General features: G+C 47.4%; 1 protein-coding gene across 4 annotated transcripts in view; it reads left to right on the top strand.

The window, feature by feature from the left end:
• The window catches only part of KLHL13 (kelch like family member 13), a 427,425-nt gene that overhangs the window by 221,164 nt on the left and 185,757 nt on the right, over positions 1–20,504 (top strand). For all 4 annotated transcript variants that reach the window (XM_078688540.1, XM_078688539.1, XM_078688538.1 and 1 more), the window contains exon 2: positions 10,220–10,361. In XM_078688540.1, coding sequence (XP_078544666.1) covers positions 10,220–10,361 — 142 coding nt within the window. The remainder of the gene's footprint in view (positions 1–10,219; positions 10,362–20,504) is intronic.

The raw sequence follows: 20,504 nt of genomic DNA, 5'->3' as shown, positions 1-20,504 counted from the left end.
TGTGGTTGGCTCGGAATCCGGATTGAGAGGGGTCCTGGAGCTTGTTGTGTTCCAGGTGATCGGTAAGTTGCTAGTTGATAGCCTTTTCAAGAACTTTTCCCGGGAAAGGGAGAAGGGAGATGGGTCAGTAGTTATTTCGTTCTGACGGGTCAGCAGATGGTTTCTCCGGGAAGCACCTCATTTATGCTTTTTTCGAGTCCTCCGGGAAGGAGGTAGAATGATGGAGTAATTCACGACTTTTATGAGCTTGTCGTCAATCCTCTTGCTCACAAGGATAAAGACGTGTTGTGGACAGGGGTCAGTGAGTGCTCCTGAGCGCATGGAGTTCATGGTGTGATTGTGGCTTGGGTTGTGATAGGGTCCCAGTGGTTGAGCAGGTGTTTGGCTTATATGTTTGTGGGTGTGAGCAGGCTGATGCTGTCCGCAGCGGGGAGTTGGAGTTCAAAGTTTTTGTAGATGACTGAGATCTTGTCATGGAAGAAGTCCTCCAGGATGTCGCACAGTTCTTGGGAGGGGCTGCGGGGTTGGAGAAACCCTTCACCCTGGCGAAGAGCTTCTTGCTGCAGTATTTGCTGGCTTCTATGCGGTCTGCTAGTGTGTTCTTCTTTGTCTCTTTCAGTAGGCGGTGCCACAGATTGAGTGTTGAGGTCTCCTGTTTTGTTGCTGGTAGGTCTTTTGGATTTGGCTGTCTTGGTGGGGGTGATTGTGTCAGCACTTTCTGTGATCCACTTGGAGAAATTCTTCAGACTGCTTTGGCTGGGTGTTGTGACTGGGCGGTGTGAGCTAAGAGTGCTGTTCGACTGGCCTTCTGAAACCTTTTTCCACTCTCTGCATGTGGAGTTGGGGGAGAAGGGGTATGTGGTCCCAGTGTTGGCAGGTCCTGTGATGGTGGACACTATTGTGGTCGGTCCAGGTGAGCTGCGTGACGTGGTTGTACTTGACTCTATCGCTGGACATGAAAATAGGGTCAAGAGTGTGTCCTGTGATGTTGGTACGGTTGGCGACAAGTTGCTTGAGGCCCACGTTGTCCTAAGAACATGGAATGCTTGGAGGTGATGGCGATTGGGGCGAGGAGGTCGGCGATGGCGTTGCAGAAGCTGGGGCATGGTCCTGGTGATCTGTAGGTGAGAGTGCCTCTGATGGTGCTTTTTCCATCTGTGTGGAGTTGGCAGTTGAGGTACTCCATTATCAAGGTGGAGTCATCTGGAGGGGTTGTGCAGCGGATGGTGTTCTTGTAGATGATGGCAATTCCATCTCTTTGTGTTTTTTGGTTCAGCCCCACTGTGTTATCTTGTAGTCTTTGAAGATGGCGATGTCCAGCATGGAAACGTGGTTCAGCCAGATCTCTTTGAAGATGATGATGTCAGGGGTGTGAGGTATGAGATTGTGTCCCAGATCTCCGCTGCTTGTTTGCTGAGTGATCAAGCATTGAGTAGAATGCCCTGGAGTCTTGGTTGGCGTGGTAGACACTGTCATGTTTGCGGTGTCTCCAGTGTTGTTGGTTGCTTCTGTGCTGCATGTGAAGCAGCAGTGCTGGCGGGAGAATGTACCTCTGTTGGTGCATGGAGATGTGCAACAGCAATGATTGTAGTTGATTCATCTACAGTGCAGGGCTCAGAGGTCTATGGCGGTGTAGCTGCACGGGGGGGGGCAGGGACAGTATTCCAAGGTCTACTGTGCTCCTGGTGCAGACGGGCTTGCCTTTGGCGCGCCGGCGGTGTGGCAGTGCTACAGCCACAATAAGTAGGTCCTGGGCAGCAGGTGGGGCTCTGCTAGCAGTTGGAAGTGGGAGGGACATAGCGGGGAAATGGCAGGAAGACGGGCGAAGAGGCAGTAAAAAAAAAATCAAAAAGAATACAGTGGAAAAAACAAAACCGTTTATTACAAATGTTTGTGTTCCACTAACAGTGGATAACGGCAATAGTAAAGCATCAGTAGTGAGCCGCGTAAGTCTGGCGTGGAGACCTGCTACAGGAGCTGCGCTGCGGCCTCCATAAGTAGGTCCTGGGCTGAGGGCAGGGCTTTGCTAGGGGCAGAAAGTGGGAGGGAAAGAGTTGAGAAACAATGAGAAGGGGAGCAGGCAGAGCGACAGTGAAAACAGGAAAAAGCAATACAACAAAAAAACAAAACCGCGTAACACAGCAACAATGGTAATAAAGTCTAAAACAGTAATAAAGGCTAAAACAAAACTGCAAAAATAAAACAGTAGTGAACCATACAAGTCTGGCATTAACTTGCATCGGGGAGCTGGCACGGAGAGTCATGCACATCATGCACTATTATTGCATAAGTCATGCACTCAGTATCTCATTCTTGTACTCTTGTTTCTATTCATCTAACGTCTGAACTTGCCCTGTCAGACCTCATTTTGAGAGTAAGGGGGCAAATAAGGTTTACTAGGCCTCAGGTGTGGTGGCCTTGGTAATTTACAACTGGGGTCTTGTCAATCACTTCAGCTGTGGTGGGCAAACATGGTCATGTACAAAGCTTGCCGTACTTTGCTTTTAGGGTTTCGAGGGCAAGGTCAAAACAGACCTGATTATATAACATCCAGTGCAGTGTTTACCTTTGAGGTAAAGAAAGTTGTAAATTGTGCTAATCATAAAGTACTACACTCCTCCTTTAAAGCCAAAGCCTTCCAAACTCAAATTAGGGACGGGGGAGCTGTGTAAGGTGATATAGATGGAAACGGACAGCTTTACAACAATCAACAAACAGTGGATGGGGTTGGGGGGGCAGGCAAGATCACATGAACTATCAACCCTAGCAAAGGCGGTTTGGGCATAAGCATTTCAGAGGAACATAACGGTACTAGGACTACCAACAATCCAGGACATTCTAAACATGCAGCAGTGTGCAGGGGGAGAGTAGCGTAGCTGTTGAAGAAAGATGTACAATTCTAATACCTCTAACTGATAAAAATGAACATTGAAGGTATTGAGATAAGCAGGAAATCAACAACTCGAAAGGGTTTGCAGGTTTTGAAAATGGTGTGCCAAAGACAATGGCTCAGAGAACACATTGGACAACACCATAGTCCTAAAATACCTCATGTACATGTTGGGCAAAGGACTCTCTTATGCAACTCTTAAAGTACACCTGGTGGCTATTGTGGTGTACAAGCGGGGCATGTTAGGAAGAAGTTTATTTCAGACACCAGTGATCAAAAAGTTTTTGGAATGGGAAAAAAGAATAGCTCCACAAAGCTCAAAGTAAAGCAGCGCCAACACCTTCATGGAGTCTCAGTCTAGTACTTGTGCCACCGATAAAACCATCTTTTGAACCCACACACAGCGCTAATCTAATTTTCCTCGCTTGGGAGACCGCCTTCCTAGTGGCTGAAACATCACTATGCAGATTGAGCGATCTGCAGGCACTAATGATAACCTGATCCTCCTGAGGCAAAGCAGCCGGGAGTTGTTTTTATCTTGTGTTTAAAAATTTTTTTGTGTCACTTACTTCTTGTACTTTTAAAAGCACGCCGCCCTGGCACTAGCACCTGGCTGAAACCCACAGTCACCGCACAGCCGATTGAAGCGCTGTCGGGCAAACCACTCGCCCTCACTACTCGCGCCGCCATCAGCCGCGAGACGAGAGGCCACGCCCACTAGAGGCCACGCCCACTAGAGGCCACGCCCCTCTTCCATACTTAAAGCGCTGATCAAGAGCGCTGCGAGGCATAACCTGATCCTCCTGAGGCAAAGCAGCCGGGAGTTGTTTTTATCTTGTGTTTAAAAAATTTTTGTTTCACTTACTTCTTGTACTTTTAAAAGCACGCCGCCCTGGCACTAGCACCTGGCTGAAACCCACAGTCACCGCACAGCCGATTGAAGCGCTGTCGGGCAAACCACTCGCCCTCACTACTCGCGCCGCCATCAGACGCGAGACGAGAGGCCACGCCCACTAGAGGCCACGCCCACTAGAGGCCACGCCCCTCTTCCATACTTAAAGCGCTGATCAAGAGCGCTGCGAGGCATAACCTGATCCTCCTGAGGCAAAGCAGCCGGGAGTTGTTTTTATCTTGTGTTTAAAAATTTTTTGTGTCACTTACTTCTTGTACTTTTAAAAGCACGCCGCCCTGGCACTAGCACCTGGCTGAAACCCACAGTCACCGCACAGCCGATTGAAGCGCTGTCGGGCAAACCACTCGCCCTCACTACTCGCGCCGCCATCAGCCGCGAGACGAGAGGCCACGCCCACTAGAGGCCACGCCCACTAGAGGCCACGCCCCTCTTCCATACTTAAAGCGCTGATCAAGAGCGCTGCGAGGCATAACCTGATCCTCCTGAGGCAAAGCAGCCGGGAGTTGTTTTTATCTTGTGTTTAAAAAATTTTTTGTGTCACTTCTTGTACTTTTAAAAGCACGCCGCCCTGGCACTAGCACCTGGCTGAAACCCACAGTCACCGCACAGCCGATTGAAGCGCTGTCGGGCAAACCACTCGCCCTCACTACTCGCGCCGCCATCAGCCGCGAGACGAGAGGCCACGCCCACTAGAGGCCACGCCCACTAGAGGCCACGCCCCTCTTCCCACTTAAAGCGCTGATCAAGAGCGCTGCGAGGCATAACCTGATCCTCCTGAGGCAAAGCAGCCGGGAGTTGTTTTTATCTTGTGTTTAAACATTTTTTGTGTCACTTACTTCTTGTACTTTTAAAAGCACGCCGCCCTGGCACTAGCACCTGGCTGAAACCCACAGTCACCGCACAGCCGATTGAAGCGCTGTCGGGCAAACCACTCGCCCTCACTACTCGCGCCGCCATCAGCCGCGAGACGAGAGGCCACGCCCACTAGAGGCCACGCCCCCCTCCCCCGCACGGGCCCTTGATAAAAATGTGCCCTTACCGTACGCGCAGCGGACGGGCGCAGCGGGCGCGCCGTCAGCGCGCCAAAGGCAAGCCCGTCTGGGCCCGTCCGGGCCCAGCCGGCCCTAGGCCCAGCTACTCTGTCCCTACCGGCCTGCAATGACCGGATCTACACTCAGGCGGATTTATTATCTTTAAAACCCAACAAACATCCCGCCTGCACGCGCATCCTGAATGGAGAAACCTATTTCTCCGGCTGTGACATCTGTGATCCCACCAACCAACACTCTGCACCTAAGGGCTTACATCTAGGCCTACTTAACTGCAGGTCTCTCGTTAAACACTCCCACGAGGTGAACCTTTTAATCACAAATAATGCCCTAGACATTCTGTTTTTAACAGAAACCTGGCTTACCCCCAGCAGTGGACCGGACATCGTCATGGCTCTCCCCCCCGGGTACGTCGTGTGCTCACAGAACAGACTAGAAGGGAGGGGAGGTGGTTTAGCGATAATCCTTAAAGATACCCTCACCTGTAGAATATCTGACGGCAACATCAAGGGATACGAAAGCTGCCACTACACAATCCAAATATCCCCAACTACTTCGCTATCTGGGACGTTGATATACCGCCGCCCAGGCAACCTAGGAGACTTCCCAAACAAAATTATCGATCAGACGTCCATTAAATGTACCACCACCACCAATTACCTACTGCTAGGAGACCTGAACGTACACTTCTTAGACCCAGACGACAAACAGGCTAGTGAACTACTACAGGATTTTAACTCAATGGGCCTTGATCTCAAAAACCCACGGCCCACACATGAAAGAGGACAACTGCTTGACCCAATCCTCTCCAACATCCCCAATCTAAGAACGGTCGACCATATCCCCCTTCCCTGGACGGACCATTTTTTGGTCTCTCTAGTATGGGACATCATCACCCCGCCCCCTCCATCTTCCAAAACTAGAACGTACAGTAGACGCTGGCAGAAACTGGACCCAGACGTATGGGCAGCCAAACTCAGGGAAAACGCCCCGCCTCCTCCCCAAGACACTCTAGCAGGGGACAAAGAACTTAGTACCTGGATTACCCAATCGCTCGACGCCATTCTGCCTAAAACTCACTCTCTGAAGCACATCAAAAGAGTCAACCCCTCACCCTGGTACACCCCGGAACTCAACCTTCTTCGCAAGATCTGCAAAAAAAATGAACGTATCTGGAGGAAGGAAAAATCCTTGGAGCAAAAAGAGGCTTTTCGCATCTCTGTTAAAACTTATAAAAAAGAGCTCCGTACTTCCAAAACTAGCTTCTATGACAACAGAATTAAAAACGCTGCCTGCTCGGCCCATGAAACCTTTTTAGTTCTTAAAGAACTCCTCCACGCCCCCGACCCCCCTCTTAAACTCCTTGACCCCAAAGAAACTGAAATTAAATGCAACAACTTAGCCACCTTCTTTGATGAGAAGATTCAAAAGATTCTTCTCACCATACCTCCCCCCGATCAGGCCGACACAGAGCAGGATTTCACTTCCATCCTCACCCTCCCCCCCCCCAACGACAGATCACCCCCATCCCTCCCTGGATGTCTTTGGACCTGTAACTACGGAAGAAGTAGGAGCAACGTTGGCCTCAATCAAAAGTGGCTCCCCTCTCGACCCCGTACCTCTCCGCTTCTTAAAAAAAGTGTCGAGCATCATCATCCCTCCCCTTACGACCCTGATCAACTCATCTTTCGCGGAGGGCATAGTCCCCCCCAGCTGGAAAGCGGCAGCTGTTAAAGGTCTACTAAAAAAACCCTCTTTAGACCCACAGGACCTTACCAACTACAGGCCCATATCCCTGCTTCCTGGAAATAGCAAGATCGCAGAGAAGCTGGTAAACAAACAACTATCGCTCTACCTAGAAAGCAACAACCTTTTAGCGGTCTCCCAGACAGGGTTCCGTCCAGGTCATGGCACGGACATCGCCCTCCTGGCAGCAGTAGAGCAGGCCAAAAGCATTCTGGATACAGGAGGATCAGTGGCAGTGATCCTCCTGGATCTGAGTGCGGCCTTCGATACAGTAGACCATCCAACCCTAATCCATCGTCTGGGAGAGATCGGACTAAAGGGTATGGCCCTGAAATGGATTGAGTCCTATTTATCAGGACGCACCTTTCAGGTACGAGAAAATGACAGCTGCTCATCCACCTTCCCCCTCCGGTGTGGAGTGCCACAGGGCTCATCCCTGAGCCCCACGTTGTTTAACGTGTATATGGCCCCACTGGAGAAGAGGGTCAGCTCGTTCGGCGTATCAATTATTAACTACGCCGACGACACACAGCTGGTCGTAACCCTCTCACATCCCCACCATGCCCCATCGGATCTCCACGGCTGCCTCTCCGAAGTCCACCGATGGATGAATCTCTCTCTACTCAAATTGAATGGGTCCAAGACTGAGATCCTCCTGATGGGCCATAAGGGGCCCTCTCTACCATCTCATCTTTGGCCCAGCTGCCTAGGTGACCCTCCCACTCCCAAGGAAGAGGTTAAGAGCCTGGGTGTGTGGATTGAGAGAGACCTGAGCTTCAAGACCCAGGCCAAAAGAACGGCAGGGACATGTTTTGGACTACTCAGAGCCTGCAGGAAGATCTTCCCTTTACTTCCTGAGACCGCAAGGAGGCTCCTCATTCAGGGTCTAATCCTGGCAAGATTAGATTACTGTAACGCCATCTACTTAGGAGCCCCCGAAGCCACCCTGAACACACTGCAAAAAGTCCAAAACGCCGCTGCCCGCCTACTCACGGGCACCCCAGGAAGATCTTCCGCCAGGCCGGCTCTCAGATCTCTCCACTGGCTCCCAATCAGGGAAAGGGTCGCTTTCAAGGCCCTGTGCAGGCCCACAAAACTCTCTACAATAACGCCCCCCCCCTTCTTAGAGAACTCCTAGTTCCATACAAAGCTGAGAGAGACCTCCGGTCCGGTACAGAAAATCTTATTGTAGTCCCGAGAGTCAGGAAAGCCAAGACCGGTGGCCGTCGCTTTTCGGTCCACACGGCAAAACAGTGGAACCATCTACCACGGAAACTCAGGTCAGAACCGAACTACCTCCAGTTCAGAAAAACTCTAAAAACCCTTCTCTTCCCACAGACATAATCTCATCAGACGGCTGAACCCCTTGGAGAACAGGTTAGCGCTGGGATGCTTTGAGTTACTACGCGCTTTATAAAACCATTAAATAAATAAATAAATAAATAATGGTGAAGGAACCATATATTCAAGACATGCTAGTCATGAGCTGATCCTATTTTCCTGCTTCTCAAAGTTGTGTCACACTCTCATGTTAACCAAATGAAACAACTGTTCTGGAAGAACCCAAAGTCAAGTCTAGTCTCCACGTGCTTTTGGCATCAGGAGGGTAGCGATTTACTTCTTCCGGGAAACTAAAAAAATCAGGAGGCAATCAGTTTTTCATCTCTTTCGCTGGAGCAACCTAAAGGTTACCAGTGACAAAAGGAACTATAGCAAGATGGATAGTCCAGACAATACAAAGGGCGTGCTCCACGAGGAAATAGGACAACCCTTGCCTTCCTAGAGAATGTCTCAATCAGCAACATTTGCATGGTGGCCACATGGACCTCTGCATACCTTCCTGAAACACTACTGTCAACATCCAGCCAATCAAAGAAGCACCGATGGGGCAGAAAGTACTTAAATACCTGTTTGCAAATCCGCTCTAATTTTCTACCCAAGCTCCCACAGAACAGGAAAACACCGCTACATAATCAATGCACAGCATGTGAATCTAGAAAGAGTCACTCTGCAAAACGAAATGGCTACTTACCTGTAGGAGTAGTTTTGCAGCTTGAAGACTCTCTAGATTCACATGCGACTCCCCTCACCACACACACACTGTCAGAAAACGTGTGTGGACATTGGTAAAGGGAAGAACAGGACAGTTATAACAGCACAAGGTAAGTCACATTAACAAAAGGGCGCCGGATAAAACAAAATGTGAAGCTGGTGGCAAAGCAATGGAACCTTCAGGGTGTACGTAACGTCTTGCTTCGTGGAGGAAGGTCACTCTACCGAATGGGTGCTGACGATGCTTACCAAAAGAAAGAAGAGAACATAGACATTTCTAAGCCCAGCCACCAATGGTGGAATAATGCACAGCCTGTAAATTCAGAAAGTCTTGAAGCTGCAAAACTACTTCTACAAATAAGTAACCATTTCGCTCTCACTTTCTTTGATGCTGTCTCTGTTGACTGAGCCTATGCATAGTTGACCTTTAAAGCCGTTGACGATAAAGACCGTTTTCTTAATAGGCATTACTTTGTTTGGACTTAAGAGCAAGGTGCTAGTGCTGGCCATCTTCCCCACCTTCACATCTTTCTTTCCTGCCTTTAAGGACAAATTTGTCATCCCTTCCAAAGGTGATGATCTTGTCTCCTGTCAGTTGATCACCCTGCCTACAGTTTACCCTTGGCTCCATCTTACTAAGGAGGAGAGGGGAGACTCCATCTTTTGAATCCTTGGAGAGCTGCTAAATGGACAGGACTGTGAAATTCTAGACTTATTAACAATTCGTAGGCCACGTTGATGCAAAACGAGTAAGGTTGTCAAGAAAGGGACACTGCTCATATGTATTGTACTGTGGGTTACACTTTTCAATGCCAATGCGAAGAAAGGTCCTCTTGAAGGTATCTGGACCCTTTCCACCAGGACAAAAGCATCTTCAGCCCTGGCCAGATTTCTTCCTGTCTCTGACATATGCCTAGCTGCAATGTGGGCTTTGAAGCACACCTTTAGCAGGTACTATCTCTTAGACTCTGCATAGATGGATATTTTGCAAGGTCTGTGCAGCAGGATCTTGTGGTGTGACTATCCCCTAAGAAATGCCACCTGGGAAAGGCATTACTGTGTTATTGATTCCAAAGATGAGGACTCTAGCTTGTTCTTCTGATGGATACTTATGCATGTACTTGACTTCTGTTGGTTACTCTTGTCTTTCTGCACATTTCCGACAGAGCCTGCCCTGCTCCCCTGTTCTAGAGGAGTTGTCGTTTTTTATGATGATTGTACCCCATGACATTGAGATGAAGTTTAGTGCCATTTAGTGTTGTAGGAGAGCTATTAGAACTTTTCTAAATCCAGTCGTATGTCTGGGGAATTTTTTGAATGTGAGGAAAGTAGATTATCCACCAGAAAAATAGTCTGAAAGATAATTACCGTAGGTAGCTTGTTCATTAGTTTGATAATGCTGAGGCTTAAAAATTCTGTCTGCTTGTTGAAATGTCAGACTCTTGATCTAAATAATGAAACCAAACTCTCTCTAAAATGTTATTGTATGTACTTATTTGGTTTGCACAGTATCATAGATTGAAAGTTCAATAGACTTATTATTGTGTTTTTATTGTTCATTTTGTTTAGATCTTTAGTGGAAGAAGACGACCCTCACATGAAAGTATCTCTTGGGAGCAGCGATATGGGAGTGTCTGCCCATCTTCAGTCTTCAAAGACCGGAACAACTAGGTTTTTTACTAGCAATACGCACAGTTCTGTGGTACTTCAGGTAAAATAACATTCTTGTTTCTTAAAGTGATAAGTTATGAGTGCCTCTCCAGCTTTGGCAAAATTTAGACCCTGGTCTAGTAGCTTCTATTGCAGCAGTTGTGACTGGCACAAGCAAGACACATCTATGTATAAACAATTTCTTGTTTGTTTTTGGCTAATAGGCAATATAGGAAGTTTTTGTTTCAGGAGCCCTTTACAGGTGCAATAATTAGTAAAAAAACAACACTCAAATGATCTAGGCAGTGATTTAATTGGCTACTTCATTTCTAGTGTAATAAGGTAATGGAAAGAATCCTTAGAAGATTAATCTCAGCCATCTATGATCACTGTACTATATGTTAATTTGTAAAGAAAATAAAGATAGACACAGACTACCTTCCTTTGTAGACAAAGATTTCACAAGGCATTCCACATCCTTTTAGCATATCCACTTCTGTCCAAAACATTTTTTAGGTGTGCCTGTCATTGCACAGGACAACCATCCGACGAATTGCACACTTTGGCACTGTCGTTACAAGTTGAGTACACTCTATTAAGTCTCCCTACTGAAGCCGTATATTTAGTAAAAGCCTTTCAATGCATTCCAGTCACTTAGTCAAACCACCACTACCTTTGTTTGAATACATTAACCGGATTAGTTTTGGCTTGTTTCACTGAATGCAGAATTGTTATATTCTCCAACTAAAGCAACACTAATGCAGTGTTTCAGTAATTATCCTTAGGGAAGGGTTTTTTACATTTATTTTTTTAGGACACTTTGTTCAGCCCAGCTCCGGCAAGTTGATCCTGGGATTTCTCCTCTTCTCTTTCAAACCTTTAGATGGTACTGTTGTGGATTAAATTCAGATGCATCAAGAAACAAAATAACTGCTTAATATTCTACAATCAGTAGCTAGGCTGGGTAGATAAGCTGAATCAATCTGAATATGTATGTGAGCAGCATTCTCACTATGTTGGAATTAGTTAGACAACCCATGAATATACTAGAGCATCCCTAGCTAATGGAACTGAAGGCATCAATGGAAATATTCCCTAGAGCCACTCATGTTTAACACCTTAGGTGCTGCGCACGACCAACGGCCGACGGCACCACTACCTCCGTAGTGCTGCCGTCGGCCGTTGAACGTTCGAACTGCACCTGTGCAATGGAACGTCCAGACACTGCATTTTACTGTCTCCTTTTTCTTGTTTTAGAAAGTAACTGTGTGTTAATAAGTCCCCCAATTATGATGCCTTCTTGTAGGTGATATTTAGATGGTCTGAGGCACAGGTCCTTAAGTCTTCATCTTTGGAAAGTACTTTCTAATGACCTTTTAGTGCATCTCGAATCACTCCACTTGAGTTAAACAGTGTAATGAATCTCACTTTTTCTTTGGAATTTTTCTGGTGCTTTTCTTTTCGACTTTTAGGGTATAGCAGAAATTCCTTTTTCATTCTCATGGCTCTTGATTTAGCATTCTCTAGGACCACTGTTGGATATCCTCTTCTTAAGAATCTCACATACATCTGATCTACCTGTGATAGAAATTCATGGTCTTCCGAGCAATTTTCAGGGCAAGTAAAAGTTCCCCATATGGGACACTCCATTTGAGAGATTTTGGATGAGCACTATTTGCGGAGAGACTGCTATTACATGCTGTTGGTTTGCAGAAAAGGGTAGTGCAAATTCTTTGGTCCTTTATATATATGTGTATATCTAAGTAGTCTATCTCCTGTTGACTAGTGGAATAGATGAATTTAAGTTGGAATGCATTTTCATTCAGAGACTTCAGAAAGGAATTAAATTCCTCCGTAGCACCTTTCCAAATTAAAAACAAGTCCTGTATATAACGCACCCAAAATACCACTTTGTCAGTAAACATCTTGTTGTTTTCAATCCCAAAAGCCCATCGTGAGGTTAGGATAAGTGGGTGCAAAAGAAGCACCCATTGCAGTTCCCTTGCTTTGTCTGTAGATAGAATTTTTTGTAAAAAATGCTAAAATTCATAAGACAAAAGCGCATCATGTCTAAAATCATTTTGGTCTGACCAGGTACATTCAAGGACCATGATGTCAAATAAAGTTCTTAGGCCCTAATGCCATCATCGTGTCTGAGCTATCTATATAAGGAGACCACACTAATTCAGTGAGAGGCGAGAATACTGTAACGATTGAAACTGCTGCTGCTGACGTTTCTCCCACTGCTAAAGCTGCTGCTGGATTATTTAAAACACCAGTAACTTTAAGTGATTGCGCATCTAGTAAAGAAACCCAGGGGCAGCCCTACTCAGAGGTTAATACTACTAATACATCACCAACCCCCTGTGAAGAGCTGCTGCTTGGTGGAGAGGAGATAATAGGGGAAGCTGAGGAAACAGTGATGGTAGGAGAGGAAGCAATGGGGGAAGTGGTGGAGACAGCAAAAACAGTAGAGATAGTGGTGGGAACTAAGGGAGTAGAACTTGTTGAGGGGACTGAGACTGATGAGGAGTATATCGACTTATGACTCAGTCAATGGCACTCCTTCCAACTTAACTAAAGTCACTAGCATAAAAAAGGGGAGAGGCAAGCCTAAAAATAAGGTTAAGAAAATAATCAATAAATCAAAGACCACTACTGCAATGGAAAGAGTGATAGCAGAGAACAGCCCCTTGCGAAAATGGGTACAGGCTAAATGTGGTGTGAAAACTATGGCAATGCGACTTTCAGGAAACAGCCCTACTGCGGCAGTTACTACAACAGGCAAAATAAAACATTCTGGGGAAGTGCTGCAATTAACTGCCTCAGTTGCTTCAGCAAGGGATACTAGCGAGGTCCTCACTATGACACCAAACGGTGACGTAATTCCTACTCTGGCTGATACAGTGGCTAATACTGTTGCTATGGCTGCGATCGCTGCTTCAAAATAAATGTCTTCTTCTGATGTGCCAATTGTAACAGAAATAACAGGGTCAGTGCCAACACCGGCTTCAGCATATGTGGCAGTGGCAGTGGAAGCTGCTGCAGCAACAGCTATAATAGAAGATCCTTGTTCTCCTCTAACTTCTTCGGCCATCGCCTCAGATAAATCTCCACTAAATACTTCACAATCTACCACAACTTCTGAGTGTAACTCTCAAGGGGAAGTATCTTCATCATTTAAGATGATCTTGCAGTTGCTTAGTCAACAAAGGCATGAAGCTCAAATTCAATACCAACAGATGCGGGAAGACAACAGTAAAACTCAATCCTCACTGCATGAGATGGCGTGCAAACTAGGGGCTATATCCCAGGAAGTTGAAGAATTACAACAGAGAGTTGTTACAACAGAAGAAAAATCAAATTATTCTGAAACTGTGGTGAACAAACATGAGGCCCGGATTGGATTAATGCAAGCCAAACTTGAAGATTTGGAAAATCGACAGCGCAGACAGAATCTCCGTATTTTTGGGATTGCTGAATGGGCAGAGCGAGCAGATCCTAGAGCATATATTGTGCACCTATTTCAGAAGGCATTCCCGGACCTGTCCGACTGGGATTGGGACTCACAGATACAACAAGCTCATCGACTTCCTCTGGTTCAAAGAAACAAGATGAGTCAATATCCTCGTCCACTCTTGATCTGCGTAGGAAACTTTCTGCTGCGTCAGGCTATTGCACTAAAAGCAAGATCTAATACACCAGTTTCTATTGAGTCTGTCACCTTTTTTGTTAAATCAGACCTAAGCAAAGCCACTATGTAGAGGCGCTGGAAATTGCGCCAATTCATCGACCCAATAAAGGCTTTGGGTGGTCAAGTCTTCTTACAAGAACCTGCAAAATTACAAATTTTTAAGAATGGACGCAATTACTATTTCTCGAAAGAAAGCGAAGTTGAACAAGCAATGATCAAATGGAAGTCAGAAAAGCAGTGAATAATAAACTGAGTAACTTTATTTTATAAATAATGATGTGCAATTATTCATTATCTGAATATTATTTAGACCTTGGCCGACTAAAACCTGAATTTGTGAATTACCTGATATTATTTATTTTTATTTATTTTTTTATTTTATTTTATTTGATACAATAAGATGCGATATGAGCTTGCAGCATTAGCAATGGCCGGATCCGCGGGGCTGTGACTTCGCGTAGCTGCCACTTCAGCGGCAGCGGGGTTAATGGGGGGGGGGGAATCTTCTCTGAGGGACAAGGGTGGGAGGGGGGGCCGGGTCAGGGGGGGTTGAAGAGGGGTGTGGGGGGAGGAAACAGGGTAAAAAATGCATCATGGGGATAAAGTGGTTTAGTGCTAAAGTATAGCAAGGTTTATTTGTGTAAAATTTTCAAAGACGAGGATCTGTATTATGTAAAATGTATCAATTAAAATGTTTAGCATGGAATGTGGCGGGTTTGAATAGCAGGATTAAAAGAAGCTTAGTGTTTGAGGAACTTAGAATGTATAACCCACAGATAGCTGTAATAACAGAGATTCATATTGCATATAAAGATCGAAAGCTACTCAAACAATTGGGTTATGCTATTGTAGTATGCTCTGATCTGAATACCTCAATTCGGGGGGTAGCTATTTTAAAACAAAAACAATTCAGGGCAGAAATTAATAGATCTTGTACTGATAAAGCAGGCAGGTGGGCAATAGCTCAGCTGACACTTGAAGGTTGTAAATATACGTTTTGTGGTATTTATGCTTACAATATAGATGAACCAAAACTCATTGATCAAATTAACATTGAGCTGCTTAGTTGGGAAGGGGAACTTATAGTACTGGGCGACTTTAATTGTATCATGAATTATAACATAGATACGACTAGAAGGGGGTCATTCCAGAGAATGCGGAAAACTAAGGCTGCTATTTTAGATCTTTCCTCCATTCACTCAATTAAAGACGCATGGCGATACCTTCATCCAAACACAGCTGGCTACACTTATTACTCTGCTGCACATAAATTATGCTCACGCATAGATATGGCTTGGGTCTCGGACACAATTTTGGAATCCAGTACTATGGCAATTTGCCCAAGAGTTACTTCGGACCATAACCCTATTCTTCTGTCGTTTGATATTACAACAGTAAGGCAAAGCCCTAGGTCTTTCTCATTCCCCAGATATTTATTTTTAGATTCAGTGTTTCTAAGTCAGCTGAAAGATCATTTAAAAGAATTTGTTTGTATAAATATGAACTCAACTTCACCAAGGATAGTCTGGGATGCATGTAAAGCTAGTGTTCGCGGGTTTGCACAACAGTATATCTGGCGACAAAATAAGGAGTGTAAATGTCAAAATGAGAGGACGATTGCAGATATACTTTCTATTGAAAATCAATTAGCCGAAGCTTTATTGACAGGGGTGGCTAACACGGAAGAACTATGTTTTAAATTAATAGAACTAAAGTCTGCATTAAAAAATATCTTTAGGGGAAAAAGCATTGCTAAATTAAAAAATTCCAATTAACTCAATATGAAGGCGGTGAAAAGATAGGAAAAATTTTGCAGCGTGAATCTTTCTGGATTCACTATGCTGTGCATTATTCCGCGGTCTTGTGGTTGGGTCCGGATTCGTAGTCTTTTCTTTTTTTTTTTTTTTTTTTTTTATTTTTTTCTTTTTTTTGTAGCCCAGGTGGGCGTTGGGCTCACACCCCTTTGGGTGTATTTCCGGTGACGTCGGCATGCTTCCTGCGGAAGCTCCCACTCTTGGGCGCCATCTTCGTTCCCGTTTGGGCTCCAGACATTTTTGGAGAAAGAAGAAAGAAAATACAGAAAAGACGAGGAGAAGTCATCTGAAGACTACAGGGGGCTTCATCGACGAAAAGCCGGCGAGGAGAAGGCGTTTTTCATCGAGATCATCGACGACCGTCGACGAACACGCGACCAGAGAGGCCCTGGACGCTCGATGATGGACAACACGCCATTCAAGTTCTGCCGTAACTGCCACCACAAGTACGCGCAGAAGGACCAGCACCCGGTATGCAACCTTTGCCTACCGGTGGACCACGAAAGCGGAGACTGCAACGCCTGTTCCGCCTTCGCCCCGAAGACCCTTCATGTGAGAGAGAGGCAGAGGGTAGCACACGCCACCCTGCAGGGGAAGGCCCCGACTCCGTCCCTCTACGAGCTGGGGATGTCCTCCGAGGAAGAAGACAACGCTGCCGCCTAAGACGACAGCTACACGGTCGTAGAGACCGATTACACGAAGACTTCTGACAAGGTAGGAGACTCTTTGGCCCCCAAGAACCCGAGAGACTGAGTCTAGAAAAATCGAGGGCAAGACCCCGAAAGCGCCGACGCCAAAAAAGGTGGCGTCCGCGACTACTCCCAGGCCCAGCGGATCCTCCGAGAAGGAGTCCCCGGCGCCGAGGGCTGCTGATCAGCAGAAAACGTCGAAAATCGTCCCCGAAAAGGATCGATCGACGCCGAGGGAGAAAGACCCGAAACTGACGACGACGCCCAGAGACCAAAGATCCGGTCCGACGTCGAAAACTTCGACGCCGAAAGGTACGGCGACGAACCATCCGGCGAAAAGAACGGCCGACCCATCCGACGCGGAACACGCGGCAGAGATGGAGAAGAAGAGAAGGCGCCTCGAGGCCGAAATGGAGAACATCATGCAGCGGAAGAAAGATTTCGATGCAAAGATGAAGGCCTTCACGATCCCTCACAAGACCAAGCCACCGGTGGTGGAGGCAGTCGAGGAGGAGGAAGAGATCGCCGAAGTCGTCGAGGAACAAGACCAGGACGTCGAGGTGATCGACGACCAGGAGGAGTACGAGAATCCCTACGATAGTTACAACTATGGGGAGGAAGAAAGCAGGACAGACGCAGACTCGACACCCTCTGACCTACAGGAGGTAGATTACATAGATGTCGACACCGACAGCCCGGAGGAGGTGGTCGACACTTACCCCTCGAGGCCCTCGCCGCCGGACGACATCGGAGCCTACAACTCGGTGATACAGGCTGCCGCAGCAGCTTTCAAGCTCAAGCTCGACGAAGAGAAGCAGAAAGCAGACTTCCTTCTAGAAACATTGCTCCCAACACAAACGAGGAGCCAGTTCCTTCCAATGCTCGAGAGCGTCTTGGCTCAGGGGAAGGAAGCTTTCAGGGAGCCCGCAACATGCAAGGCAGTAACTCCCAGAACTGAGAAGAAGTACAAGCATGCCACTAAGGACCCGGCCTACATTCAGGGCACGGTCTCCGCAGACTCTATTATAACGGCCACAGCAAGGAGGAGGGCTAACGTACCCACTACCTCGGGCCCACCACCGGATAAGGAGAGCAAAAGGATGGATCTGGTGGGCAGAAGGATCGAACGGAATGCCGCGACCCACTGGCGCATGGCTAATTCCAACGCCCTGATAAACAGGCACATGTACCAAATCATGGAGGGACTGGGGCTGTTGGTGAAGGACTTGCCCCAGGATGCCAGACAGAAAGCCGAAAAGCTGGTTGAGAGGGAAAAAACGCGGCAAACTCTTGCCTTAAGACGGCCCTGGATGGGGCAGACACCGCCAGCAGGCTCATGATGATGGGCGTCACGGAAAGGAGGGCACGCCTGGCTCAGGATATCCGGTTTCAAACCGGAGGTGCAACACAGCATCCTGAACACACCGTTCAACGGCAGCACGCTTTTCGGATCAACAGTTGATGAAACGCTCAGCCAACTGAAGAAAGATAACGAAACAGCAAGATCCATGGGAGCATTGCAGTTCAGAGGGAACAAGAGGGGCACCCCGTCACGGAGGCCCGGCGGGAGAGGTGGAAACCAGCCAGGTACATCACACCAGGCTTTCCAGCAAACGCACCAGGCAGACTCGCAGACTCAGCAGGGTCATCAGAAGCAGTCCTGGCAGTACCAACAAAGAGGCCAGTCCTTTCGAGGGAGAAATGGACGGGGACAAAATAGAAGAGGGGGGCAGCAGCCCACCTCCAAGTGACTTCAAAAAAATCCGTGTGCCCGCCCACAAAAAAGACCCCAGGGGGCAGCACGTACAGATGGGTCAAGACAAACTAGACACCTATGACCACATGACACCAGTGGGAGGAAGATTAAGATTCCACCTCCAAGAGTGGAGAGAAATCACATCAGACAAATGGATCCTCAACATTATCCAATTCGGATACTGCATAGAGTTGGAGGGGAGGCCAACAAGCAGAAAACCAAAAGAAAGCCACTAGCAAGCAAGCAGCTGCAGTGCCTTCAGGAAGAAGCAAAAGAACTCCTGCAGAAGCAGGCCATAGAACGGGTACCCTTCAAGGAAAGAAACACAGGAGTATACTCAACGTACTTCCTGGTACCAAAAGTAGACGAAACAATGAGACCCATTCTCTATTTACGGTTCATGAACAAATTCATAAGAACGCAAAAATTCAAAATGACCTCCCTGCAAGAGGTGCTCCCACAATTGCAGATCGGGGACTTCATGGTCACAATAGACCTCAAAGACGCATACCTGCACATTCCAATGAACAGAAAGCACAAGCACATGCTCAGGTTCACCGTCGGAGAAAGCCACTACCAGTTCACGACACTGGCCTTCGGTCTAAAATCAGCACCAAGAGTTTTCACAAAGTGCCTCGCAGCAGTCGCAGCGCACCTAAGAAGGCAGGGGATACACGTATACCCTTACCTGGACGACTGGCTGGTGAAAGCAAACTCATACCAGAAATGCAAGCTGCACGCACATACATTGACAAGCACGCTCATAAGCCTGGGGTTCTCCATCCATTGGAAGAAATCATCAATGGAGCCAGAACAAGTCAAGATCTTCCTGGGAGCACAGATCAACACCTTACATGGCAAGGTGTTCCCCAGCGAGAAGAGGGCGAGGGCGCTGGTGAAGGAAACTCGCCTCTACCGGAAGGGACAAGCTCGGACAGTGAGGACTGCGAGCAAGATCATGGGGATGATGGCATCATGCATCCACCTGGTACCGAATGTACGACTCCACATGAGACCCATTCAAGAATGGCTACAGGAGCAATGGTCACAAGCTACAGGCAGTTGGGAGGATCTAGTGGTTGTAACGCACGCAGTGCAGAAGGAGATGACATGGTGGACCATGGAGAACATAGCAAGGGGAAAGCCTCTAACGCCCCCAACGCCAACAGTGACCATCACCACAGACGCATCCCTGAAGGGATGGGGCGCTCACATGGAGGAGCTCAAGGTGAGGGGTCTGTGGACACCAACAGATGCGACAAAGCACATCAATTACTTAGAATTGAAGACAATCTTCCTTGCACTGAAAGCCTTTCAAACAAGACTGTACAAACACAAGGTGTTGATACAAACAGACAATACCACTGCGATGTTCTACATCAACAAGCAGGGGGGCACACAGTCAGCCCCGCTTTCAACGCTGGCGCAGGAGATATGGAGATGGGCCATCCCTCTCAAGATAGACCTGCTAGCCATACACCTGCCAGGGAAGGACAACATACAAGCAGACTGGCTCAGCAGCCAGACATCGGCATCCCACGAGTGGGAGCTCAATGCTCAGGAGACAAGGCGCCTATTCGACAGGTGGGGAACTCCATCGGTGGACCTGTTTGCCACACGCCAGAATGCAAAATGCCAAAACTTCGCATCCAGGCAGCCCGAGGAAGGATCACTAGGGAATGCCCTATGGATAGATTGGTCAAGGACATTTGCCTACGCCTTTCCCCCGATACCACTGATGCACAGAGTACTGAGCAAATGCAGAGCGAGCAACATGACACTGATACTGGTCGCACCACAGTGGGCGAGGCAGACATGGTATTCGCAGATCATGGAGATGACACAGTGTGCACCCCACAGATTCAGCAGGAGGAAAGACTTACTCTCCATGCAGAACGGAGAGGTGCTCCACCCAGAGCCAGAGAACATGAGCCTAGTAGCGTGGCTCCTGAGGACATAGAGTTCGCACATTTAAGATTGCCAGAAAGTACCCTGAGGGTACTTCGGGAGGCAAGAAGACCTAGCACTCGGAAGTGCTATGTTGCGAAATGGAAAAGGTTCACAATATGGTGCAGACAAGAAAGACTTCACAATAAAATGAAGAAGGACTCCACAGTGCTAAAGTACCTGACGCACTTGCTAGAGAAGAACCTTAGCTCATCCTCCTTGAGAGTTCACTTGGCAGCGATAGTCGCCTACACAAGGGGAGAAACTTGCAGGAGTTTCTTCACATCACAGGTGGTGAAGAGAT

The sequence above is a fragment of the Lissotriton helveticus genome, chromosome 4_1, assembly GCF_964261635.1.
Source record: "Lissotriton helveticus chromosome 4_1, aLisHel1.1, whole genome shotgun sequence".
Lineage (NCBI taxonomy): Eukaryota > Metazoa > Chordata > Amphibia > Caudata > Salamandridae > Lissotriton > Lissotriton helveticus.
This window is presented reverse-complemented; position numbering and strand designations above follow the sequence as displayed.